This window comes from Phascolarctos cinereus, unplaced genomic scaffold, assembly GCF_003287225.1.
Source record: "Phascolarctos cinereus isolate Bilbo 61053 unplaced genomic scaffold, phaCin_HiC Scaffold_3;HRSCAF=262, whole genome shotgun sequence".
Classification (NCBI taxonomy): domain Eukaryota; kingdom Metazoa; phylum Chordata; class Mammalia; order Diprotodontia; family Phascolarctidae; genus Phascolarctos; species Phascolarctos cinereus.
The window spans coordinates 209,427,297-209,455,149 of NW_027555736.1; the positions used below are offsets into that span (position 1 = coordinate 209,427,297).

Here is a 27,853-nt window from a genome sequence, read left to right on the forward strand (position 1 = left end):
ATGGCTGAACGAAGAAGCTGGCTCTATGAAGGCAGTGGCAGTAGTCTGGGAGTAGCTGTATAGTAATGTCTCCTGATGTTGGAAAGACCTTGTGACATTAAAAAAAACCAACAACAAAGGACCTCAGCGTTTTAAATCTACATGGTTTTGTAGTACTAGTCAGAGTACAAACTGCTTGGGAACTTTTTTGGTAACACTCATGATCATAGTCTGAGGTATGAGAAAAAAATTATCTTTTAAGGTAAGCAATTTTGAGATATCCAAGGAACACAGATGAATCATTTGCAGGTCACTCAGAGAATGTGTTTCTTTACTTCCTGTTTTCAAGTCTTAAAAAAAGTTTTGAGTGGTTGAGAGGTGATATTTCTTACCAAGCATGGGACAACTAGGTGGTGCAGTGGATAGAGTGCTGGACCTGAAATCAGGAAGACTCATCTTTCTGAGTTAAAATCTGTCTTCAGAGACACACACACACACACACACACCCCATAGCTGTGTGAATCTGGGCAATTTACTTAAGTCTGTTTGCCTGAGTTTCCTCATCTGTAAAATGAGCTGGAAAAGAAGATGGCAAACCACTGTAGTATCTTTGCCAAGAAAACCCCAAATGGGGTCACGAAAAGTTGGGCACAACTGAAATGACTGAACAACCATATGACAGTGACTGTCTCTCAAGATTGTCAGAGAACCATCGTTCTTCAGTCCTATGACGTTATTGCCACTTTCTTTCCTAGGAAGGACCTCATTTCACTTCTAGAGGTAGGTGAGGAGGGTCTGGACCTGAGATTTCATTGCTTTAAGGAACTACTGGTGAGAAAACTCCCTCTGCTACTGCCAGTGAGAGGATACAAAGAAAGGCAAAAGTCAGACCCTGCTCTCAAAGAACTTAGACTCTAATGGACGAGGCAAAGTGCAAACAATTAAGTACAAACAAACTGTATCCAGAATAAATTGGAAATAATCAAAAGGGGAGGTGCTAGAATAGAGAGGGATCAGAAAAGGCCTCCTGTGGGAGGCGAGCTTTTAGCTGGGACTTGAAGGTGGCCACAGAAGGCAGGAGGTGGAGTTGAGGAGGGAGAACATTCTGTGCAGGAGGGACAGCCAGAGAAAATGCTCGGAGTCAGGAGATGGAGTGTTTTGTTGGAAGAATAGCGAGGAGTCCAGTGTCCTGGGACATTAAGTACTTCCCTTTCTTTCTCTTTGAACACACACAGCCCCCACTATCCTATCATTCAGTCCCTCATCAGTCCTGGCCTGGACTACTTTGAGAACTTCTTCTTCTTCTTTTTTTTTTTTGGTGTTGAGAGCTTCTTAATAGGTCTTACTACCTCAAATCTCCCCCCTCTCCAATCCATCCTTCACATAGCTACCAAAGTGATTTTCGGATTATGTCACTCCCCTACTCAGTAAACTCTTGCTGTTGTTCAGTCGGTTTTCAGTCATGTCCAACTCTTTGTGACCTCATTTGGGGTTTTCTCAGCAAATATACTGAAGTGGTTTGCTATTTCCTTCTGCAGCTCATTTTACAGATGAGGAAACTGAGGGTTAAGTGACTTGCACAAGGTTACACAGCTAGGAAGTGTCTGAGGCCAGATTTGAACTTAGGAAGATGAGTTTTCTTGATACCACCTAACTCCTTACTGACCGTAGGACTATGTGCCATTTGATTTTAATTACATCATTTCTCATTTTGTTTTACAATGTAGATAGCTATTGGTACAATAACACCTGGTCAGCCAGATGTTATTGTTGGCAGAGTGGTGGACTTGGAGTCAGGAAGTCAGTTCAAATCTAACCTCAGATATTTACTTGCTGTATGTGCCTAATCTTGAGACTTTCAACCTCAATTTCCTCATCTGTAAAATGGGAAATAGTACTACTGCAACAGGATTTTTGTGAGAATCAAATTGTGTGTGTGTATGTGTATGTCTTGTGTGCATGTGTACAGCACTTTGCAAACCTTGAATGTTATTACTAAATTTGTTAATGTACCCATTGGAGGTGTATGCTTAAGGGTTTTTGGTTGTTTTTGTTGTTTTTTACTGATAGGGATATGTAATCCAGAAAGTTTGGAGGCTACTGTTCAAGTCTGTATAGTCTCACCTTCCTTTTCAAGAGGCAGATGATAAAGCCCCAACTTAAACAGTTTCTCGTAGAGGGGTCGCCCTATTCTCTCTCTCTCTCTCTCTCTCTCTCTCTCTCTCTCTCTCTCTCTCTCTCTCTCTCTCTCTCTCTCTCTGTCTCTTTTTTTCTTGTCACATCTCTTTTAGAAGGTCAGCTTAACCTTGTAAGCATCCTGTGGAGAAAGTAGGTCTTTTCAGGCTGCCTAGCACAGTACCAGGCACATGTAGTTTTTTAGTATCCAAGTCTTCCTGACCACTTTTGGGGTTTTCTTGTCCAAGACACTGAAGTGGTTTGCCATTTCCTTCTCCAGTTCATTCTGAGGAAACTGAGGCAGGTAGGGTCAAGTGACTTGCCTAGGATCACACAGCTAGTGTGTGAGGCTAGCTTTGAGTCATCCTGACTCTAGGCCTGGCACTCTAGTAAACACTGTGCCATCTAGCTGCTCTGCCTGGCACATAATAGGCCATAAATCTTTATTGATTGATTTGTTGCATGAGGTAATCTTTTCTATATCCTGTCAAAACTCCAGCACAAAGAAATTGAACTTTAAAGTCTTTGGCATGAATTAAGTGTCTTTCAGAGTTACTGAGAAATAGATTGTCAGAAAGAAAGTGAGAAAATGAAGTACTTGGATATAATAATCTTCAAGTAGCAAGAAAACAATATGTGAAGAAAGTATGGGGAGCTTTCTTAAGTTAAATTTGGGGTTCAACTCAACAAATAATTAAATCCCTCTTGCGTACAGTGCACCATGCCTGTAAGAGGCAACATTTGTATGAGATAAAGTTCCTGCCTTCTCGGGTTTTGCGTTCTAGTTGGGGGATGGCTACAAGTCTGTGATGAGTCTTAGAGAGAGGTCAGGGTTTTAGTCTGAGTTTAGCTTGTGTGTTTCTGTCCAGTGAGGAAAATACATCCTGACCTGTCTGTATTCACTTACAATTGATAGATGTTTGAGTTTTTAATGTTATCTCCCAAGATACCACCCTTGCTGTGTGCTACCCATACATCTCTGGCCCAGAGATGAGGACTCCTGATTGGATTGGCAGCTTCGATTCTAAGCTATCTGGGTATTCCCCATCTGACACTCTAACCATTAAGTCACTGCTCTTATCTCAGCCTCTTCTCTCCCCCTACCACCCAATAGGCCTTTCAGTTTACTTTTATCTAAAAGTTGGAAATGACTAGGACCAACTGCAGAGGATCCCTCCTTAGAGTTAAAAGTTTAGTATATAGGAGATTCCTAATCTACTCTCCTCAGCAAAAAGCTGCTTAGGCACAGATAACCAAAAAAGTCTTCACCTGATTGGTTGAGGAGCACCACAGTGCCTCCCTTATGGGAAGACCTGTTATAAGAAAGTGTTGGGGGTGGGGAGAAGTTAGGATACTCCCCCCCACCCCCACCCCATTCCACTACCCGTAACATAATCTATCCTTTCACTTACAAATCTGTATCTTGGATTTGGCTTCAGTGAAGTATTCTAACCCTTCTGGCCTTTGTCTATTTTCAGATTTCCTATTGAGGAGATGGTTTAGGTAAATGGGTGTACAAAATATTGCCTCACGGGTATTTGATCTGGATCTATTAATAACTTCCCAAAGAAAAAAATAGCTTCCCTTCTCTCTCTCTGCCCAAACGCTTGATGCACAATTTTCAGAAGGGCCTAAGCCCTTTAAAAACAGCCCCAGACTCTACCATTCACTTCGGAAACATCTATTCCTCTTGTTAAACCTTCAGTGAATTGGACTTGAATCTTTATTGAATCTGCAGTCAGTCTTTGGGTTTAAGATTAAGGTTTGTTGAGATATTCCTTAAGGAATTGTGATTGAAGGTTGCTTGGGGTGCTGGACTTGGAGTCAGGAAGACCCGATTTCTAATCCTGTCTTATTACTCCTCCTCATTACCCTGAGCAAATCTGAGCCAATCAGGGCTTCCTAATGTCATGGTACTCTTCAAGAATGAAGGACAAACAATAACAACAGCAACCTGGGTGCCTCGCTTAAACTTCTTTTAACCTTAATTTCCTCCCCTGTAAAATGGGGATAGTGTTAGCATCTACTTCAGCAGGTTATTTTGAGCATCAAAAGATTGCTCTTTGTAAAGCTTGTAAGAACTCTATGTCATATTAGCTATTATTATTTTGATGAATACAGAATTGGTAATCCAAGGTTCCCATTTAACTTGTTAGAGTAAAATTCAACAAAAAGTATTAAGTGCCATGTTTTTTATGGGCAAAGCACAATACTACATTCATAGCTCTCAAGCTGAAAGGAACCCCAGAGATCATCTAGTTCAATGCCCTCATTTTGCAGATAAAGTAACAGAGGCGCAGAGACACTGTGTGATGTGCCCAGGGTCACCAAGTGGCAGAGTAGGTATTGGAATCCCGGTCCTCTACTGTATATCCAGCGCTTCTTCTAGATTTACACTTTTTCCCTTACTAGAATTTTCTGAACTCTAAGCTTGATTGTTGGCCCTGAGGAAAAGAGAAAAAAATTAACTATATGATTCCCCTCTCCTGGGGTTTATCTTAAGATATTGATTTTTTTTTTTGTCCAGACTTGTGATTAGGTGATGTGAAGAACTCCCAGTGTGGATATTCCCTGTAACAATGCATATAAGCAGCTCTTCTGTAATTAAGACTTTGGCCTGGGGCACTGAGATTAAGAGCTTTGCCCATAACCAACACTATGGAGGCATCGCTTGAATCTAAGTCTTCCTGACTCCAAGGCCCAGCCCTTTGTCCTTTCTTCCATATTGCCTCTTTTTAAAAGTCTTTGCATTTGACTATTTTGGAAAAAAAGTTTCAGTTTTTGGATTTAGTTTGTTGAAGAGGATTTTTTCTCTGTGGAGCAAACATTCCATAGCTTTTTTTAGGCTTTTAACTTTCAGCTGTAGTATCCTGTAGATCTCTCTGACCCTGGTACAAAATACCATAGTAAAATAATGGTTCCCAGGATGGGGGTGGCTGTTGGGCCTTGAATTCATGAAAATTTTATTTATGATGTTAAGATCATTATAGCTAAATTCTTATTCCATTGTTACCATTAACTATATATGGAAGAGTTTTGAATAAGGCATAAAGTTTCAATTCATGATGTTGAAAGCTGTTTTTACAAGTTTGGAAGCCCTCCATCTAAATTACTGAATGCAACTTGCAATCTTCATATGTTGTTCCAGTGGTTCTAAGAAAGGGATCTTAAAATAGTAATTATTGGCATTGCATACACAGAGTTGTACACAAGAGAAGTAACAAGTCTTCTCATACTAGATAGGGGTCCTGATCCCCTGGGTCCTAGTCATGGCTTTGACTAATTTCCTGTTTGATCTTGGGCAAGTCATTTGCTCCTTCTCAGTCTTAGTTTCCCTGTTGGTAAAATTTCAAGGTTGGACTAGATGATCTCTGAGGGGTCCCTTCAAGACTGCAACATTCAAGCTCTCTAATCCAGTATTCTAGATTTCACAAGCATTTTAAGTGCATCCTTCATGCCTACTCCATTGCATTTTATGGAACATCTCCCTTTTTGAATAAATAATTTTTTTCTTTTTAAAGGTATGCAGCTATACTGTTCGTGGCTTTATTTTTCTTCCCAATATGAGCACCTCTCCCTGTGCCCCCCCCATCCCACATCTACCCCTCTTCTGATGTACTATAATTATAGAGAATTTGGTCTGCCTGTATTGTTGAATCTCTTAAGTTCTTCAGCTACCATGGACCAAACAAATGAAATTTTCAGGGGAATCAACTCAATTTCTTTACACAATGCAGAATGCAAAAGCTTTTGCAGTGGTTGCCACATGCTTTGAAGATTTAATTGGAGGAACCTCTATCTTTTGGCCAGTGCCAATAACTGGAGGATTACTGACTGGGAGAACTTGAGAGGTTGGGAGCCCTCCCAGCCCACCCCTTCTGAAAAAGCCAAGATGGAGATTTTTAATATTGATATCTGAGTAGCCTTTTCTGCTTGACTTTCAAAACAAAAACAAGACAAAAACCCAACCCAACTCAACAATCAAGCAAGGCTTTCTTCATTGCCAAACTTTTGACAACTGCTTTCCCATTAGTGGCGGGTGGCGGATGGCGGATGGCGCAAAGGCAGAGAGAGAGAGAGAGAGAGAGAGAGAGAGAGAGAGAGAGAGAGAGAGTTCCAAAATGGAAAGTGAGTCTTTCTTTGCTGTGCTATCTTTGAGAATGAATAGAACAGAGCTCGCCTTTCAGAGCAGTGTTCATCATAGCACAAGTCCTCTTTGTATCTCTGAAAAGCTCCCTGCCCTTGGTGACCCCTGGGTTCTGCACTGCTGAGTCAACAAGACTCCAGTGGTCACTGGGTGCTTGGGTTTCTTTTCTTCTCTTTTTTGCTTTTTTCCCCTTTTTTCTTCCTTTTGGTTTTGGACACTGCAACTCAGCCGCTTGCCTCCACTATCACCGAGGATCGGGTGTGTAAGCTACCAAAAAAGGCTAGCGCCCAGGGAAGAAAATGTTAAGTGGGACTTCCATCATAGAGGAATTGTTTGTGAAACAGTTGCAAGGTTGGCCTTCTGGACCTACTAGAGGGAGACTCTGGTGCCTTGTGGGGCTGAAAATAGGGCTTGTAACTGTTTACAAAGGTAAATTACTTCCTCCTTAAGATATGAGAATACCACAAGCTACAAGAACTTTCTCTCAGTAATTGTTATAGTGATCCTGGGGTGACCTCAGTCCAAGGATTAGAACTGTGTTTTCATAGGTGAGCAAAGAGACAACTAATAAAGCTACCTCACCCCTTATAGGAGATGAGTTGACTCCTGTTGGAAAAAAAGGATTTCTAACCCAGAAACCTCTATTTCCCTATTCCTTTTTCAGAATCACTTTATTTTTGTTTCTGAATGGGAGAGGGAATAAGTATTAAGTACCTGATATGTGCCTGGTACTGTGTTAAGCACTTTACAGATATTTTCTTAGATCCTTACTGTGACTCTGGGGAGTAGGTGCTATTATGACCCCCATTTTACAAATGGGGAAACTGAGGCAAACAGGGTTTTTTGTTTGTTTTTAAGTGACTTGCCCTGGGTTACATGGTTAGGAAATTTCTGAGGTCATATTTGAACACAGGTCTTTCTGACTTCAGTCCAGTTCTCTATCTGCTATGCCACCTCACTTAAATGGTAGGGGGGGAAAAAAAAACCAAACAGAAGCGAAAGGTACCTTGACTTGTGGCTGATTGCTTTCAGAAGCACTGGCTCACATTTGGGAGTGGGAAGGACATTTACAGATTGCCCGGGCTCTTAACTATTTTTGTCCAATGCTTTTGGCAGATGGCTGAGCCATCCAGACCATCCAGAAGCCTGTTGACAAACATTTCCAGCAAAGCTTTGCTTTCCTATCGAAGCTACTGTGAATCTCTTTGTAGGTAGGGTTGAAGCCTCAGCAATCCAAATACAGATGCAATTGTTGCCAACGTGATATGAATAAGTTTTTTAAAGTGAAAGGTTCCCCCCCGTCAAGATTTTCACCAGAAACAAATTGGAATTCACTTTTGAAAACAAAAAGGTTTTTTTTGTCAGCTCTCTACCTTTCACCAATGGAGGAAAGTACATAGTGGAGCCAGTCATGCAATACAGTAGGTTATCTAATAATAATTTAAATTTGGCCGAAGAATGTACTATGTGGTTTTATTGTAGCAGTTACGTTTAGCTTAGATTTATTCGTAGAGTTAGGTTGCAAAACCTGAGCGCCCAAGAGTGGGGGTTGGGGGAGCACTTGAGAGTGAGGGTAAACGACTGAGGAATGTATTATAACGGGAGAAAGCTAGTCAAGGAGTAAAAGTTTGATGCGGGTAAATCTACCTACAGATATTCAGGAATTTAGAGAGTTTGGGAAACAATAGAGATGCGGCCCCTGAATCACTGGGCCTTCACGGGCAACTCATTTTACTCTCTCTCGGCCATGTTTTCTCCGGTAGAGAAATGGGGATACTGTTGGCTGCCTGTTTCCTTCCCAGGGATGTAGTTGAGGATTCACGAGATGGTATTTATAAAGTGCTTTCTGACTGTCAGATGAAATGGGCTGTGTAAAGTGTTGGTTAATCCAGGGATTTCTTTTCTATGCATTATAATAAGGTAACTCTTAACCCTTGGCAGAGTGATTCCTGGGTAGCTCGCTTTCACTCATTAGTATAGTGCTCTATCTGCCTGTCAGTTATTAATTGAGTTTGTAGTGAACTTGACTGAGCCTCTTTGAATCGTCAGGCGAAAGCCTTTCTTTGCGTTTTGCTTCCTTTTAGTTATCAACTTGAATGCAGATGAACTGAGAAGCATCCAGGATCACTAAGTGGGCCTTCAGTTTTTGGTTTCTTGTTCATTAAAAAACAAAACTCAAACAAACAATGAAATTTAGGTCTTCTCCTTGTGTGGTCTAGTGTTGTTGAGGCCCAGTGACTACTGTTTCAGTAAGAACTTGGGATACTTTGTCCCCTTTATCACATGTCCACCCTGAAATCATGAGCATTCTGGGAGTAGGTGGTTAGGAGAGGGTGGTCCTTTCTACTACTCCAGAAGTAGCAGGCTTCATCTTTGTTAGGCTTTTCTGAAATTCTCCGTCCTAGTGAAATGATCTACACACAACTGTTCAGAACTTGAAAGCTTGTAACTTTTGTCGACTTCCCCTTCCTCCACCCCTACCCCCAGAATGCACGTGGTTTCTGGGGGGAAATGTGATAAGGGGATAAATTGTCCCAATTTCTTACTGAAATCATCTGTAGGAGGACCTGTGCCTGAACTTGGAAAGAGGCTTCTGATGCTGACCAGGATAGTGGATGGAGAGTTGGTGTTGGGAGTCAGGAAGACCTGGTTTTGAATTCTCTTTCTGACAAACCTTGGGTGTCTTCCTTCTTGCCTCCCCATCTTCCAATGGTTCACCAATAGTCCTGGAAGTGGGGAGAGGTAATAGGTACATACCTGATGATTAATCTGGGGAAAATGACTCCTCCTCCAGAGGATAATGCGCACTAGTAGCATCATCTTTATACAAGAAGGACAGCACATAAAGTGTTAAACTATGAAGCCCAGAGCGTAGCTCACAGCTTAAATTTGTGAAGGGTAGTTTAAAGACCTTTTGGCACACTTGTGTGCCTATTTCTGTATGCCTTCACAGGCTTTTAACATTGTTTTACCACAGAAATGATCAGCACATCAAAGTCAAATGTGCCAAATGTGTAGGATCGTTTCAGGCCATCTACAAATAATTAATGTGTGACAAGTAGAATAGAAAACTGTATCAGCCATAATAAGGCAGACAAATGATAAAGAGGTATTTTCATCTATTAAATATTTATTCTATATGTTATATGTATGTATACATATATGTACATGCGTATATGTGTGTGTGTGTGTGTGTGTGTGTGTGTTGATTAGTTGTGACTGACTCTTTGTGACCCCATCTGGAGTTTTCTTGGCAAAGATACTAGAGTGGTTTGCCATTTCCTTCTCCAGCTGATTTTACCAATGAGGAAAACTGAGGCAAATAGGGTTAAGTGACTTGTCCAGAGTCACACTGCTAGTAAGTGGGTAAGGCCGGCCAGATTTGAACTCAAATTATCCTGACTTCAGGGCTGGTGCTCTATCCACTATGCCACTTAGCTGTCCCTTTCATCTAGATATATCTGCCTATATCTTTCCTTCCATAAGATGTTAGTCATAGAATGTATGAGGTATAAAGGGATCTTAGAAATCATAAAACTAAATCTGTTTCCCCCTTCCCCATCTAAATAACTGACCATATTGCAATCAATGCAACATAAGGTGTTAGGCTTTAGGATAACAGATTTAGACATAATCTAATCTAAGCCCCTTAATTTTACAGATGAGGAAACTGAGGCCCAGACACATTAAGCAACTTGCTAAAGGTCACACAGGTAGTAATAACTCACAGAAAGTTAGAAGAGCTGGAATTTGAACTTAGTCCTCTGATGACAAATCCGTTCTTCTTTCTGCTTTAAAACTCAGTGATGAATCCATTAGCCCTTCCTCATGGGCTACTCCCTTGTATGGTGTCTTGATAATTATAAGAAGTTCTTGCTTGATATAACACTTGAAGGTTTGCACAGAACTTTCAACCTAATGACCCTCTGAAATATAATGGTCACCTTTGTAAAAAAAAAAAGATGATTTCAACAATGATTCATGGGCTAAGTAGTGGTTAGTAGTATATTAGAGCTGGTTTTAGGTCCTGTGTTCTTCCCTGAAGGATTATGCTTGCATGAAGATTTAAAATTCATAAGGACATGCTTTCAACTTTTCCATCTTTAAGCCTCATAGTAATCTAATGAGAGAGATTCATTCTTTCAACAATCACATTTCAGGTTCCCACTGTGTGACAAGCACTATTCCTGATATCCTCATTTTCTTGAACTGGTATTTGAATCCAGGCAGGTCTAATGATTCCAGATCTCTCCTACTTTCTATTAAGTGGTTTTTGTTCCTACAACCTCATTTTTGTAATTCAGAATTTTTTAACCACAAGTCACTTGGGTTGTCAACATTATAGAAACAACCTAACATCTTCCTGGTGATGAGCAGTGGATTTTTCCACCTCAAATCTGATGCCCTTAAGTCATGAGAACTGTAGATTATGTAGTTTACTTTCTTATCAGTGAGAAGAAAGTTAATGTGGTATAAGGCATAGAGAGTGGACCTGTTATCTGACAGGCGTAAGGAGCTTTAGTAACAAAACTCTTGCTACCAGTGCACATGGGACCCTTTTCTGCAATTTGATTTGCCCACGGTCACACATAGTATGTGATGGGGCCAGACTTGAATCCAGGATTTTGCACTCCAAGACCAACTCTCCATTTACTCTGCTTTTCTATTGCTAGTGTGCTATAGAATTTCTATATATAAGATCTTCTTAAAGTTCTTATGCATGGAGGATGACAGAAAAAAAACTAGGGATGACATTTTAAAACAGATTTCATCCAAGTTTAGCAGAACTTCATTACATAGTTGTATTGAGTGTTATTCAGATCTTATGACCAAAAAACTTGATACTTTTTGTAAAAGTATACAAGGGCTTTTGAAAGACCCTGCCTAATAATTAGATATCATAATTACTTGCCTTTTTTAATTCAAAATAGTCCATGGAGGCACTTTTGCAGAAGCATAGCACATCCCTCTAATTTAGTTTTTATAGTATTAGTTACAATATAAATTGTTCTCCAGGTTGTACTCTCCTCATTGTACATCAGTTCATAGAGATCTTCCCAGGTTTCTTTGAAACTGTCCCCTTCATCATATCTTACAGCATAGTAGTATTCTGTTGCATTCATATACCATTCTTTTCTTACTGTTTAGCTGTTCCCCAGTTAACAGGAATCTCTTAGTTACTAATTCTTTACCACCACAAAAAAGATCTGCTATAAACTTTATTGTACATATGTGATTTTTTTTCTTCTTTGATGTCTTTGGGGCATAGGCCTGGTAGTGCTATCACTGTGTTAAAGGGGTATGTACAGTTCAGCAGTTTTGGGGACATGGTTCCAAATTGCTTTCGACAGCGACTGGACCAATTTATATACCTTCTCCAACAGTGTTGCCTCTAACATTCGTCTTTCTACTTTTTTGTCAACTTTGCCAATTTGATGGGTGTGAGGTAGAGTTGCTTCAATTTTCATTTCTCTAATTGTTAGTGATTTGGAGAAGTTTTATATGATTATTGATAGCCTAGATTTTTTCCCTTGAGTACTGCCTGTTCACAGCCTTAGATATTTATCAGTTGCGGAATGGCTCTTATTCTTATAAACTTGCATCACTTCTGCTTTATATATCTTGGAAGTGACACCTTTATCAGACATAAGAGTCCCTATTCCCCCCAGTTAATTATTGTCCTTTTAATCTCAGCAGTATTAGTTTTGTTTGTCTAAAACTAAGGTTTTTTTGTAATCAAAAGCATTTATTTTGTCTTCTGTAATCCTCTCTAACTCTTTTTCTGGTGTTGAACTCTTCCATATCTATGTATTTGAAAGGTTCTTTCTCCTTTCTCGTCTAATTTGTTTATAATATGTGATCTTTTTAGGCTTAAGTCATGTATCCAGTTGAAGCTTGTGTTAGTATATGGTGTGAGAAGTTGATCAGAACCTGATTTCTGCCAGACTCCTTTTCAATTTTCCTAGGAATTTTTTTTTTCAATCAGGTAATACATCCTTATCCTAGTAGTTTGGGTCTTTGATACTACTGTAATTTGAACATTTGGGAAGTCATAGTTTTAAGTATATAAAATGATTAGCCTTTTTTGCTTCCCAGGTACAGAGGACTCTTGAAAGGGTTTTTTTTATAGCTTAGTATATCAGCACAATTTGTCACTCTGCCGGGATTGCCATTGGCCCTTGATGAGGTTTTAGATAAATACAGAATTTGTTACATTTCTACATTCTTTACTGGGAAGAAGTTAAGAGTATGGAGGCCTACCAAGAGCAGAGTCTTGAAACAAACTTTGGACTGTCACAGGAACTCAGTGAATAAAAGCAGTACTGAAAAAGTCCTTGTTTGATTTTTGTTCTGAAGTTCACCCTGAAACTTTGTGTGTGTGTGTGTGTGTGTGTGTGTGTAATTTTACTATCATTAAATTATGATTTTTCTTCCTAAGTCTAAAAGAATGAAAAATCTCTTACAGGTATGAATACCAGTAGAATAATTCAGTCAATCAGTAAGCGTTTATTAAGTGCCTTCTGTGTGCTGGGCACTCTGTTAAGTGCTAGGAAATACAAAAAGAGGTAAAAGATAGTCCCTGCCCTCAAGGAGGTTACAATCTAATGAATAATTGTCATTGTAAAGTGGTTACCGGATGTACTAGCCACCAGCAAAACTGAAGAGTTTAAGGTACACCAGCCTTTTCCCTTCCTTTTCCTTTCCTTTTTCTTTGTCTTTTGGAGATGCCAGAAAAAAAATGAGGATAGGCAGCTGAAGAGAAGGGGAAGGAGGAGTCAGGATGATTTACAGGCTATTCACCAGGCAGCAGAGTAGTGGAGGGGGGATTTCTTCCATAAGGTATTGCCAGTTTGGTGTGGTAGGAATAGCACTGTTAATGGAATCAAATGGGTTTCTGCCTCAGGTTTTGAGTTCTGGGTCCAGTGGCACTGAATGTGCTAGCTAACTTCCCCAACTGTCAGTTTTCTCATTTTTTGCAGTGAAGATAACAGTTAATCTGCTCCTGAAGAAGATGCTTTGTAAAACTTAGAAACAGGATCATGGGACCAGTTAGATGGTGGAATAGTTGCTTTCCACAAACTTTTTCAACCCCCAAACCTCAAAAGAAGGGAATTCTGTACTAGATATGTATTAATTACAGTGATAAGATCTCCATTAGATTATAAGCTCCTTGAAGGCAAGGACTGTTTCTTGTCTCTCTTTGAATCCCTGGTACTTAACACAGTGCCTGGCACTTAGTAGGGGCTTAATAACCCACAAGAAGGGGCTCCAAAGAAGCATATGCTCTCAGAGAATAATGAATTCGGATAATGAGAAAACACTGAAGTGGAGGAAAATTTGGCAGAAAAGAAGCTAAAGGCAACGGTGAATGGACTTTATACAGCTCTTACAAGCAAATGAACTCTATATTATAAGTAACTTAACCTTGAAGAAACAGTGTTCAGAAATAATCCCCCAGAAGAATATGACAAATTCAAGGACCCTAAATTCCATAATGCATTAAACAATGCAAGAAAGTGGTCTAGGACTTTTTAATTTAGACAACACAACAAACAAACTCCATGATTCAAACTTTAATTCCAATGTAGAATAGCAAAGGGATAATAAATTTCATGTAAGCTGCTAGGCAACGTAATAGAGTTCTGGACTTGGAGTCAGGAAGACTTGATTTCAAATCCAGGCCTCAGACGTTTACTAGCTGTATAACCTAGGGCAGGTTACTTAACCTTTGTCTGCCTCAGTTTCTTCATCTATAAAATGAAGGTAATAATAGCACCTTGTGAGGCTAAAATGAGATATTTTTAAACTGATTGGCAAACCTCATATAGTTCTTTAAATACTAACTAGTAGTATTGTATTCATAAGAGAGGGAGCGAGAGAATATGATTAAGAACATCGTAGGGGAAAATCTGAAATGGAGGGACTAGAAAGTTGAGCGAGACCTTGCTTTACAAGAAAAGGAGAAATGAAAGGGAAAGGAAAGGATGCCACTAAGGAACATTCTCACATGATTGGAGGCATATGTTTGCAGTAGCAGGCGGAGACTTTACGGTGGGCTTCCTCTGAATACAATTTTCACACTCTGACTACCTGCTTTGAGAATGGGTTGTACCTTCCTGAATAGCATCCTACCCAAGGAGAGGATGTATATCAGTCCTCAAGGGCAACTAGCACTCATAATGGTGTAGAGTGGCATAACACCAAAGGTAGAATAACGTGAATTTTTAGAATGGGAGATGGAGTGCATTAAGAAGAGGGGATAGGATTGGCCCCACTATTTGTGACGAGGAGTTACTCCTACCATATAATGGGCCTTCCTTCTGACATGGCTTTTCATACAAATGGATATTTCCAAGATTAAGGCTCAGCAGCACTCTCCCCTCCCCACTCCTCCAAAAAAAGAAAGGAAAATGGGCACATCTTGTACGATAGAAATTACATAGTTGTCGGATAGAAGAAGAAACTCAAACTTGCTCCTTTAGAAGCTTTATCCCCATGAAAGATGCAGAGAAAATTCGGAAGGAACAAGTCAAGGTGTAGCTTGTGAATCAGGAAATAAAATTTGGAATAGCCTGAGAGAGAAGAAAGATAATGAGGAGAAAGCAAAGAAAAACTCGGAGTTTAGTGGAACAAAGGAAAGTCTCTTAAAACAAGAAATTGGAGGGTAGGAGGAGAGATTTTTGGACCATACCTTTGACCAGATAGGGAAATAGAAGGGAGAAATAAACAAGAAACTATTGATTTAAATAAATTTCAAGAAATTAAGGTAGAGCAGGTAAATGAGAGTGTGGGAGTCACGGGGAAGGGAGACTGTGGGAAGAGACTAGACAAGGAATGACATACTAAGAAGAAGGAAAGGGGAAAGAGATAATAAAAAAAAATTAAGGTGCTATAAAAGAAGCTAATCAATCTATATTTTCTTAAATCCTAAAAGCAGTATAGAAGTATGAATAGTTTTTGGTACTTGTTATCAAAGGCCTTTTGATTTTAGGACTATAGCCCCAAGGTAGAATGGTTTGTATGGACAAATAATAGGATTCTCTTTTAAGTGGAGACTGGAGGGGATTTCTGCTCAAGTATGGATCTTAGGGGATGATCTCTGAAGGCCTTTTCCATCGCTGAGATTCTGTGAATTTTTTTTTTTTTTTGCTGTTGTTGATACGAAGACTAATCCCACAAGGGTTACAAAATAAACTGTCATGATCTGAAAGATTAAGTGTTTCTGGAAACTACCAAAAGTTCCAAACACTTTTGTACCAAAGTACCAAAAGCGTTTGGAACTTTTCGTAGTAGCTGGAGAACTGTGCCCAAGGCAAAGCATCCTTTCTTATTACTAAGTTCCTTAGCAACTTAGGAAATATGCATTAGGAAAAAATTATATGAAAGTGTCATAAGGACCAGTTAATGCACAGTGTACATACAGAACATTACTAATGATTTCTGTCTTTAAGGTGAGTTATAGAGACTAGACCTATGATTTTAGTGGAATGGTGAAGTCCCTACTAAAGAAAAGGCCTTCTGCCATTGTAGAATCTTCAGTGCCATTTATAGTCCTTACAGGTTGATTAGAAAAAGATTTGTCTGGGGCAGCTAGGTGGTGCAGTGGGTAGAGCACTGGCCCTGAAGTCAGGAGGACCAAAATTCAAATCCAGCCTCAGACACATAATACGCACTAGCTCTGTGACTTTGGGCAAGTCACTTAGCCCCAATTGCCTTATGAAAAAAAAAGAAAAAAAGATTTGTCAAAAACATCTGGCTGGAACCAGATTAAAATATAAGTGGGAAATGTTTAATAAAATAAATAAAAATAAAATTCAACATAGATAATGTTAATTTGTGGTTTTTCTAAATCAATATCTGGTCCACAAGCGTCTTCCTACTTTGAATTATATATCACCACTTAGAACATTGAGAGGTGAAGTCATTTGCCCTGAGTCACATAGCCCATATGTGGCAGAGGTAGAATGTTTATCTTTATGGCTATGTAAGTAATTATTACTGCCTTTAAAGGCGTTCTGTAAAATAATATGTATTTTAAAAGTAGGGATTTCCGTATCTGACATTTGAAGGGCATATTGTTAGTGAGTTTGAAATATTCCTTGGCTATTATTGGGACTTTTTTTTTAACAGGGTCCTCAAAGTCTTAGTGCAGTTTTAAGCTTTAATGGTTTATTTTCAAGATATTTTACTTTAAAATAACTTACTTTAAGTTATTAAAGCTTAAAACTGCACTGAGACTTTGGAGATACCCTGTATAAGTCCTTACCACTCCTGTACAGCTCCTGTTGCCTAGGAGACCAGCATATCCAAGTGGAGGATTCCCCCCCCCCACTTTTAAATTTTTATTGATATATTTACTTCTTACATTATAGTTGCCAATTATTCTCACTCTATGAGAGGTCTTTTGTAACAAATAAAACAATTAAGTAAATCTATTAATGTTGTAACTTTACCTAAAGGTAATGGCATGTAGTGTTCCCCATATATATCCTCTCGCAGTCTCTTTCTTTTTTAAAGTACAGAAATCTATTTTTCTCCCTCGCATCCTCTGCCTCATTTAAAAAAAAGGAAAAGAAATTCCTTGTAACAAATATTCATAGTCAAGCGAAATACATTCCCTCAAAGACTGTACACAAAAATAAATTCGTTTCGTTTCTCATCCTACTAGTCTGTCATCTCGCTCGTAGATAGCATGTTCCATCCTCGATACTTAAGATTCGTGAATGATCAGTGTATTGATCATAGTTCTTACAGCGATTCGTGAATGATCAGTGTATTGATCATAGCTCTTACAGCTTTCCAGATTGTTTGTTCTAACTGTGTTGTTCTCATGGGTGTTCTGGTTCTGCTCGTTTCATTCTTCCTCAAGTTTATAAAAACCTTCAAAACTGTTCGTTTTTATAATATTGATATTATAGTATTTGATTGGTGATGACATCAACCAGTGGTATGGAAGGAGTTTGTGGAGACATAAACATACCACCACAGGAGATAAAAATTTGCAACTAAGGCATGTAATTCTTTAAAAAAAAAAATTCTCCCTACCTAAGTCGGCATTTAGCATAAGTTAGAACATTCTGAACCCTGGAAGTAGTCAGGAGGAACATTTTTAGATGTTTTTATCTGATGCTCACAAATCCTTTCCTTCAAAACTCTTTTTTCTTTCTGGAGTAATTGTCTATTATCCTATGGAAAATGGGCGAAGGGGAACTTGGAAAACAAAATTCTTTGTAATCAATCATTGAGCCTTTGTTTTATGAGTCCTTTTCTTTTTCTCCTTGCCCCTCTCATACTTTTTCCTTTCCTTCATAAGCCTAAGAATTCCCAAAATAAATTTTCTTTCTTCCATGCTTCTATGATCAGTGGGTCTTAGATCTCATCAGTGTGGGTGCTCACTGCACCAGTGCAGAGCACAGTTTAATGACAGTGGATTTGGAGTGAGGAAGACCTTCATTCAGTCCAGCCTGGGTGATCCTGGACTAGATGAACACTTAACCTCTCAGCATTAGTTTCCTCATCTGTAAAATGAGGGAGTTAGACTCCATGGCCTCTCAGGTTCCTTCCAACTTTAAATCTGTGATTCTTTAATTAATGAAGTTCAAGGTGTACTAAAAGTCTTAGTACAGTTTCAAACTGTACTTAACTTTGAAACAGTTTCAAACTGTATTAAGATTTTTGGAACACTATACATTTGTGAAAAGAACTAAGGAAGGCCTGTAATACATTGAATGGTTACCATATAGACACAGAAACACATTAACAAGAATCACATATGATGGAAAGATGTAGAATCATAGATTTGGAGCTAAAAGGGATGGTAGAGTCCATGTAGTCCAGGGGTGGTGAACCTGCAGCATCTGGGCCACACATGGCCACTAGAAATTTCCTACTCCAACCCCTTCTTTTAACATGTTCCAGATCACATGGGTAGCAAGTTGGGAAACAACCCAGAGCTGGGCGTTGAATTATGGTCCACCTGTTTTCATCGGTCCTTCCATGAATGTAGACCAACATAAGTGTGTGTGGTTATGTTCTAGTGTTCGTATCTAGAGTGTGTCCTTAGCTCAGCTTCCTTATTACCAGTCCCAAAGAAACCAGTTTGTCTCTGCTCTGGCTTTTCAACCCCAAATTCCCTCTTATCCATTGCTTTCTAAGCTGTGATAGTGTTCAGATGCAATCTCAGTGTTACTTTAGAACCTCAGGCCAATTCCATTGGTTCCTACAGCTACTTGCTCTTGGAGCCTGGCTCTAATGCTTTAGATCCTTTGGGAATACAATTCTAGTTCCTGGGAGCTAGAACCCTAGAGCATGTCTCTGGGTGCCTTAAATAATTTTTTCTAATCTTGTTGAGCTTTTGAAGTTGTGGTCAGTGAGCTCATGTCAGACAGGAAGACTGTCTGACTGGCACTTCTCTCCTGGTAGGATTGCAAGGGAATTTTCAGAGCTGAGACTTTTTAAAAAAAAAATTTGCTAAAATGCCCATTCTTCCTCGTTTGTTTCTCATTTTATAAGTTTTTTGTCTGTTTTCTGGATTCCCTTCAGTGTTTTGATGCCTTACCAGTTTAAGGAACTGGATTGTGGTTCCATGTCTGCCTTGACCATGATGTGTCACTTGGACTTCCTTTTTTGTGTCACACTTTGTTAATCTGTAAAATAAGATGGTTGGATTAAATGTTCTCTGAAGTATTTTTTCACTCTATCTTTTTATGATTCTTATGAACAAATGTCTCTGTAAAATGTACATAGCTAGATGGTGTGTATATACACATATATATACACACAGAGATTTGTATCAATATCTTTGTACACACAGGCATATACATATGTACATATATACACATATATAGTGGGAGTTTATGTATATGTATATGTATATATCCTCAAACATCTTTTTCCTCATGGATTTTTGAAAATTTCTCCTTACTTTTGGAATCCTGTCAAACTTTTGTTATCTAGTCCCGTGTGTAATATTTTGTCTCCCTATGATTTTATAGCCCTTTAAAATTTGATGTCGCCTGGTACTAATAGCCATTTCTGATAGAAATCCAAGCGTACACATTATAATCTTGGGGGGAGATGCTTATATTACTGTAAAAGCCCTGATCCCCCAACTCATGACAAAACTAAAATCAGATTAAGCTTCCCCTGATGTCCCTTTTACATGCATTAAATGTAATTTTTCCTGACCTAAGACACTTGAGCTTTCTATTCTTCTGTATGTTTCTGTGTTAAAAGTTTTCAAAGCCAGCATTTGCTGTTCTGAGCTGACATATGAAACCAAATGTAATATTTGAAGATGGGATTGCAAACATCAGCAATTTCTATATTTCTTTCAATCACCACATAGAATGTCCCACCCCCACCCCCTTACAGACTCATTGGAATAATGGACAGCATCAGTATTTTCCCTTTTGGAATCTTAGTAATTTGAAGTGTGAAATGTTTTGAGGGTAGTGTCTGTTTGCTAAACTACATAGCAATTATAGACAGCTCTCATTGTAAGTCAAATTAACATGCAATTTCAAGCAAACTGAATTGATAGACTGAGGAGTTAGGGTTTGGGGTTTTGTTTTGTTCTGTTTTTTTAAAACTTGAAGCCTTCAAATTAAGAATTTTTTAGACTGGAGTACATTACTAAGCACTTGCTGGTGAAGCGAGATTATAATAACTCATATTTCTATGACACTTTAAGATTTCCAAAGTATTTTCCTTGTGCCAACCCTGCATTAGTGAAAGTTCAAGTATCCTCATTTTACAAATGGGGAAACTGAGGTACAAAGAGGTTGAGTGACTTGCTTTCATTGTCTTCTCTAATAGCTTCCCTTTCCCCAGCTGAAAATGTTCTTTCCTTTCCTACTTCTAATTATGCTAGAGCACTTTCCCTCTATCATTCCTTTACTCCATCACTTCACCACATTATACTGTTCTTATCTGTGTTCTTATCATAAAATCCATTCCCTTCTTCCCTTTTGCCTCTGAAAAAAAGTAATCTCTTTTAAAGGTAGGAATAACATTTTTCTTTTTCTTTCTCTATTCCCAGTGCCTCATACATTATGGGCATTTAATATATTTTTTTTTATTGAATGAATGAATCTGAAGGCAGCCTCCTATAGGAGACAGAAAGGGGGGGAAAAAACATTTATTAAGCTGTGCTAAACCTTATTTAATAGGATAGTAGCCAAACATTTTTTAAGCATAAGAACTTTATTCTGGGAGCTAGGGAAGATGCAGGCTTTAACTAAACCATGGTCCATGTCCTCATGGGGCATGTGGACTAGGACCAGGGGTAGAGGTCCATGTGTTCCACTCAAGAGCTTTCAGGTTTTGGTTGTCATTTCACCTTTCTATATAATAGTCCTGGTGTGATCCATCTCAAAGGTTGGTACAGTGATCAGATGAGTTTCCATCTAATGTATGTGAGTTGTTGAGACAGGTTGAACCTATTACAAAGGAAAAAGAGTTCCATTTTCCCTTGCTCCATTTTAATTGCTTGCTTACCATCTCAGTCCACTTGGAGTCTTTTCTCTGTTGCATGCATATTTAATAATGGCTGTTTGAATGACAGGATTTGGTTGACTAAAATTCATTTTATAGTTAGCTTTGTATCAGTACCTCTGCTCTACTGAGAGATCTTCACCTATTAAGATTGAGAGACAGTTCACTTAGTCATGAGAACATGCCATATTTGTAGGATTCTTTGAGTTTGTCTTTAAATGATAGTTTTATTTATTGGTCTGGGCTGGACCTGTGTTTCACCTGGTTAGTAGAAACTCTCTCCTTGGCTTTGGTAAGTAATTTACAGTAAAAAAAAAAATACACATTACCTCTCAATAATTGACAGCCTTAGTGTTCCAGAGGCAATGAGACATTAAAAGTGACTTGCTGAGGATCAGCTAGTCTCAACCCAGGGCTTTCTAGCCCTCTCTCCACTGCTTCTCTGTATAATTTACATTTTCAAATACCCTAATGGCTCTGCCATGTAATTGAAGAGGATTCCATGCCATATCGATAGCAACGCATCTAGGCCTACCCATCCTGAGGATCTTGGCCATGGCCTCTGGTAAGTTTACCACAAGGGGTCTACCTAACATACTAGGAGTCTTCTCTATTTTGATTTCACACTGGGATCCATGAAGTACATGGGCCATCTGCCAAACATATTCTGTCTTCTCATCACACAACCAGTCCATCTTCTTTTTTTTTTTCACATATTTCTTGTTACTGTTGTTCTTCAGTCATTTCAGTCATGTACGACTCCACGTGACCCCATTGGGGTTTTCTTGGCAGAGTTACTGGAGTGGTTTCTTATTTCCTTCTCCAGCTCATTTGACAGATGAGGAAACTGAGGCAAGCAAGGTTAGGTCACTTGCCCATAGTCACACAGTTAATAAGTGTCTGAGGGTGGATTTGAACTCGGGTCTTTCTGACTCTAGGCCCAGGGTTCTATCCCCTGCACTACCTAGCTGGCCTCTTTGCATATTTATTGGATGCCATTCTTTACACTGGTTGCTCCTCATAGTCTGTTATTTGTTATGGTCCTGTCCACACCCACCATAAGCCTCTCCTTTACTTTCCAAGCGCCACCTAATTTCATCATCGCCACTTATTTATATTGGGCGCTAGTGTAGAATTTGGCACGTAGGCATTTAATAGATACTTGTTGATTGATTGATTAAGCTGCTTCAATTCTACTTAGCTTTGTTTTCTGTGCAGTGGAATCTTGCATAGCAAGGTGCTTGCTTGGTAATGTGATTTTTACCAAGTTTAGGCTATGCTCCCTGCTTTAATGCGGTGCAAAGGCTCATTGTAGCAAGCATTTAATAGCATTTATTACTCTCTTTTGGTGGCCTCATCAGTTTCCATGGAATTAATTACCGTCTGTCTGTTAAATGACTCCTGGATCTATGTACCCAACCCTATCCTTTCTCCAGAGCCCAGCCCTACTGCCTAATGACTGTTTTGAATTGGATATGCCATAGACATCTTAAACTCAATATATTAAAAAACTCATTCTCTTTACCTCTAAACCCCACCCCTTCTTGAACTTCTCTACGCATGTCAAGGGCACTACTATCCTTCTAACCATCCAGGCTTTGAAACTCAGGGTCATCCTTGACTCTTCACTTTGTCATGAAGCACCTTCTGTGTGCCAGGCATTGTGTTAAGCTCTGGGGGTACAAAATTCAGCCCCTGCCTGATTCAAGGAACTTACAGTCTGATTGGGGAAGGCCACATTCAAAAGCTGAGGTGAGAGGAGAGAAGTTTGTTTCTACCTCCGCAGTGTCTTTCCCTTTGCCTTTACTACTCTCCTCATACAATCAACCATCCTACTTCAGGCCAGCATCTGTCTGGCCTGGACACTTGCAAAAGTCTCCTAAGTGGTTTCAGAAACCTTCACTTCAGTTGTCAGTTAGTTTTCTAAAGGACAAGTTTGACCTTACCGTCCTCCTTACTTAACATACGAGTAGCTCCCTATTATCTTTAGGGTTGTATAAAAACCTTCTGCTCAACATTTAGGATTAAATAAAAACCTAGCCCCAACCCACCTTTCCAACCTTATTAGTCATTACACTTTTCCCTCCCATCATGTTGGCCTTTTTGCTATTCCTCTTACTAGACACTCTTATTTCCCATCTATCTTTTTATATTGCTTGTCTCTTGGGCCTGGAATGCCCTCCCTTCCTATCTCTGCTTCTTGGAATCTTTGATATCCTTCTGTGTCCAGTTAGAGCTCTTTTTTTCTACTTGAGAGTATTCCCCACCCCCCACTCCCCAGCTGCTAGTGTCTTAACCTCCTAGGTTATCTCTTGTCTGCTTTGTTTGTGTTTTGTGTATATCTGTCTATAAATGCCTGTGTTGTCTCCCCTTTAGAATGGAGGCTCCTTTGGGACAAGGACTGTTTGACTTTAGAATTCGTGCTCTCTGGTATAGTGACTGAAACACAGGGGATACTTAATTAATGCTTGCAGAATGATTCATTCATTGATACGTGAATGTCAGAGAGCTGAGGCTAGGTGTTGGCCAGGTGTCTAACCTTTTAGGGTGCAAAATGCACTTGGTGGATACAAGGTATGCGTCTGGTTTTCAGCCATAATTTCATCAGCACGGATACTCCTTCCATGCCTCAGTAGAGGATTTTCATCAATTACTGGGACCAAAAAGACAAATTGTTAGTTTATGACCAACATTCTTATGATGGAGTTACCCAAACTTAACTAGAATGGTCCTTGGATAACAGTCAGTCCCTTAATAGGGCTCTACTTAAAAGCCTTTCCAGCTTGGTGGGACCAGAAAAAACCTGGGTTCTTTTTAAAGGTTCTGGCTGTGAAGAACCCACTATTACCTTCATGCCATAATGAGGCATCAGATGAAGACTTGAACATTAATTTTATAAATGTACATGATCTAATACCAGAAAAACTCTCCCGGCATGCTGCATAGTATTTACTTTGTGGTGTGGTGGATAGGACTGGAACTTGAATCAGAAAAACCTGAATTCAAATGAGACCTCTGATACTTGCTAGCCACGTGACTCTCAACGAGTCACTTAACCTCTGCCTGCCTCAGTTCCTTCTTCTGTAAGATAAACATAATAATAGCACCTACCTCCCAGGTTTGTTACAGATATGTAAATGAGATAATATTTGTATAGTACTTTGAAAACCTTAAAAGTGCTGTATAAATGTTCACATTGTTTTAAGTCAGATTTCCTGTGAATGTCCAAAGCCTGTGGTGAACAGAAATGGAAGATGTGAGGGGAACAGTGGGGAGGCAGAGATGGAATTTTCAAACTTGCCTCATCTGCACAAATGCTGCCTTGTCACTCTTTGGATGATATTTGTATTGCCTTCAGTTGTTGGTGCTGATTTTTGTTTAATTTTTTAAACTGTCTCATGTTTAAAAAGATTGTTAATCCTTACTCTGACTTCTTCATGAGAGAAGGCTGGTAACTTTAGTGTATGTGATTTGCCTGTGGTTTACTGAGTATTTGGAAAGTATGATTGTAATTGCCTAAATTATTTGAGTTTTGAAAATTAATGCGTGAAGAAAAAAAAGAAAAATTAATACATGAATTGAAAGTTTCCAAACAGATAAGAGCACACATATGCCAAATCGAAACCTGTTGTGTTTTTAAACAAAACAAACAAAAGGACCCAGTTAAGCTGGGAAATTTGCTGTTTAGAATAGAAACAAGTTGCTTTAGTGGTATAGCTGTAGTTAGGCATGTTTTGGGATAACACACGTCTCTGGTAAGCATTGATGTGTCCCTCTGAGGCCATACTGAAAGGCTTAAGTAATTCTGGAGATAGTGATGATAATGATGGTGACCTTGTGACTAATTGCATTTCTGTAGTTCTTTACAGTTTTGGTTACAACTAGGTGAAATAGGTAATCTTGGTTATGGAGGCAGCTAGGTGGTTCAGTGGCTAGAGCCCTGCGTGTGGAGTCAGGAAGGCCTAAGTTAATTTCTGGTGCCAGACACTAGCTGGGCAGGTCACTTAACCTCTGTCTGCCCCAGTTTCCTCAGCTATAAAATGGGGATGATAATAATAGCACCTACCCCCAGGGTTGTTTTGAGGATCAAGTGAGATGTTATTTGTAAAGCTCTTTGTAGACCTTGAAGTGCTTCATAAATATTCGCTATTATCATTATTATCATCATCGTTATCATTGTTATTATTCTCATCTTAAAGATTAGGAAACTAGATACTCCTAAAGGTTGGGAGTTACCTCTGTCATGGGCTAGATAAGTGACTGAGCCTCCACCTGAGGTCTTCTTCCTCCCCAGTCCATTTCTCTTTCCATTACCCCATATTGCCTGATCATCCCGTGTACAGTTCACTAAGAGATCTTAGTGCAGTTATTAAGCTATGGAAGCTTAAATACTGCACTAGGACTTTGGAGACATTCTGTATTTAACCAAAGAGTTTCACCCAAAAACATTTAATGTCACCATTGTGAAGTAGTTCATGCTGTTCATTGAGAGACAATTTTTATGTGCTTTTTGAGTGAAATTCTAAGTTATGTGTTGTGTGAAATTATGTAAGAAGTACAAGTTTCATGTTTTTTGTTTGTTTGTTTTTGCTTTTTTTGGTGAGAGAGTTGGGATTAAGTGACTTGTCCAGGGTCACTCAGCTAGTAAGTGTCAGGTATGTGAGGTCGGAATTCAGCTCAGGTCCTCCTGACTCCAAGGCCAGAGCTCTATCCATTGGGCCGCCCCAGCACAAGTTTTTAAGGATCAAAATGATAAAGTTAGAGATTTTTGAAAACATGGTACGTTGAGTCTTCCCTGGATATGGTTTCTTCCCATCACCACCTAAGCTACTTAATTTTTCTTTTTCATAACAGTTCTTATTTTCTTTACAAATGTTCAAGATAAATGGTAATCTTACTACAATAGTTTTTAAAATGGAGTGAATTCTTTGGCTTAAAGTACTTCAGGAAGAGCAAAGGTTATGTAATGTAACTTTTTTTTTCCCTCACTAATTCAGTAAATATTTACAAATGACCTTATCCGAATACCTTGGGTACATTGGGTCACTTGGAAGCATGCAGTTAATGCAGTGACCACCATGCAGGGCTGCTGCCAGGTTTCCTGTGTGTCTAAGAATTTTAGGGGGAAAAAATCCTTTTTCAAATTGCTCACACAAATTTCTCAGTCAGTAATTCATGTTGGACTTGAAAGCAAATCGCTGCGCTCTGATAGAGCAGTTGAGAAAATCTACATTTTTAGATTGGCCTCTGAAGATACAATTCTTAAGGGCACATTTCTGTGTATTAAAAAATAGATATTGGATTTTGACTTGGGCTTAGAGAGACTGCCTACATTCTTGTGTTTGTTAGGGAGGAGTAATTCCAGAGACTGTTGATTAAGGAATCAGAATTGTACTCTAAGCTGAAACTTTTATTCTCTTATGAACAAACTGAAGAAAACAAACTGATTAATTTTCTTTTGTAGTGAAATGGTACTGATGTCATGTGGCTGAAGGACTAACTCCTTTCATTTTAAGGAAGAAAGCAATTGCTAGGATGTTCTAGCTTATTTCTTTTTCCTGTTTTCTTTTCATTCTCATTTAACTTAACTCTCAAGGAGAATGCATTGGTCTTCAGAGTTGACAGTGAAATATCGTAAAGCCCCTTTGTATTTTCTTTTTGCTGGGTGAGGTATGAAGATTACAATAGTATTATTCTAACGATATAATATGGTAACAATAGCTATTCATTTTCCACAGTCAGTTTTAAATAACAAGATTGAACTAAATTCCCATGGAGTAATGCTGTCAAATACTCAACAAAAAAAGCTGATGCCTTTTAAAAATAAATGCTACTCTAACTACACATACTTCAGCCAGTTTACCTTTTTTCTTTCAATTCTTTTTGCAGAGTATTGGAAAAGGGTCCTTGTGGTGTATTGACCCAGAATATAGACAAAATCTCATACAGGCCTTGAAAAAGACACCCTATCACCCATATTCACATGTGTTTAATACACCTCCCACATCTCCTCAGGCATATCAAAGGTAAGAAAAACAAACTTTTTTTAAATCTTATAATTTGCTGTCTACTGTTTTTGCTTTTTCTTTTCTACTTAAAAACTATTACAATAGCAAAAATACTGTGGATCTTTAAAAAGTATAATTGCAGAGAAGCAAAACAGCTAGTAAAAGTTCAGTTGCTGGTCATATCTACTGTTGCCTTATTGAATAAATCTTACCCCTTTCATCTCTTCTGGGGTGGAGGCAGGTTTATCCAAATAGCATCCACATAATTGGTGAAGCAAATCTTTCCACATAGTAAAAGTCACTTGAAAAGAAATACCTTACAAAATTGGTTTGTCAGATTTTGTTAAGTTGAAAGAGCAGGACAGAGAGAAGAAAGTGAATTCAGCTTAATTTAGCCCGGCTGTAGTTTTCTCAGTTGTGAACTGCAAGACTTTATGCGATTGTTCTTAAATCCAGTCTCCATGTTAACCGTCGTCTTGAGAGAGAATTTTGTTGTGGTTACTCAGTGTATGTTTTTGTCTCTTCAAGGTGAATGGCAGAGAACAACGAAGGCTATTATTTTCTTTCTCATACACCTGTTTGTTACAGGACTAATATTAGATCAAGGAAGTAATTTTTTAAAAAAGATATAATTTGAGGGGAGAAACCCTCTGACTTTTTAAAGTACTGAATTAACATGTCTGAAAAACAAGGCAATTAAAAAAAACTTCACTGTACAAAAAGGTATTTGGGTTTGAAATGCCTTTTGGTCTCATGTGCCTGCTGAAATGTTTGTACCTAACTACACAATTAAGAGAAGTGGTCTTTTGATAGCTACTTTATGTCAGTCATGAACTGTGTAGATTAATAAGTCAATGTCAGTAGTTGATTTTTTTTTTTAATAATGCACTCGTTTACCAAAATCTTTCACAAATCTAATATTCTGCAAGAAGGGAGCACAAGGTGTGCTTTTCAAATAACATTAATGAAGTTCTTGGGCATCTCAGTTGAGAAGCATTCCATCACATGCCTAGACAATCAATCTTTAGCAAGAGACTGGGAAGAACAG

At 38.9% G+C, this 27,853-nt stretch overlaps 1 protein-coding gene and 1 long non-coding RNA gene across 7 annotated transcripts in view; one reads left to right on the forward strand and one right to left on the reverse strand.

Moving 5' to 3' along the window:
* Positions 1-27,106, reverse strand: LOC110217778 (uncharacterized). The gene is made up of 3 exons (XR_002327133.2): positions 27,018-27,106; positions 18,861-18,948; positions 1-88 (listed from the first exon to the last, which is right to left on the reverse strand). It is a non-coding gene; the product is annotated as an uncharacterized LOC110217778 (long non-coding RNA).
* FOXN3 (forkhead box N3) overlaps positions 1-27,853 on the forward strand; it is a 504,847-nt gene that overhangs the window by 253,920 nt on the left and 223,074 nt on the right. For all 6 annotated transcript variants that reach the window (XM_078151439.1, XM_078151440.1, XM_078151441.1 and 3 more), the window contains one exon: positions 26,687-26,823. In XM_078151439.1, the coding sequence (XP_078007565.1) occupies positions 26,687-26,823 (137 nt within the window). The remainder of the gene's footprint in view (positions 1-26,686; positions 26,824-27,853) is intronic.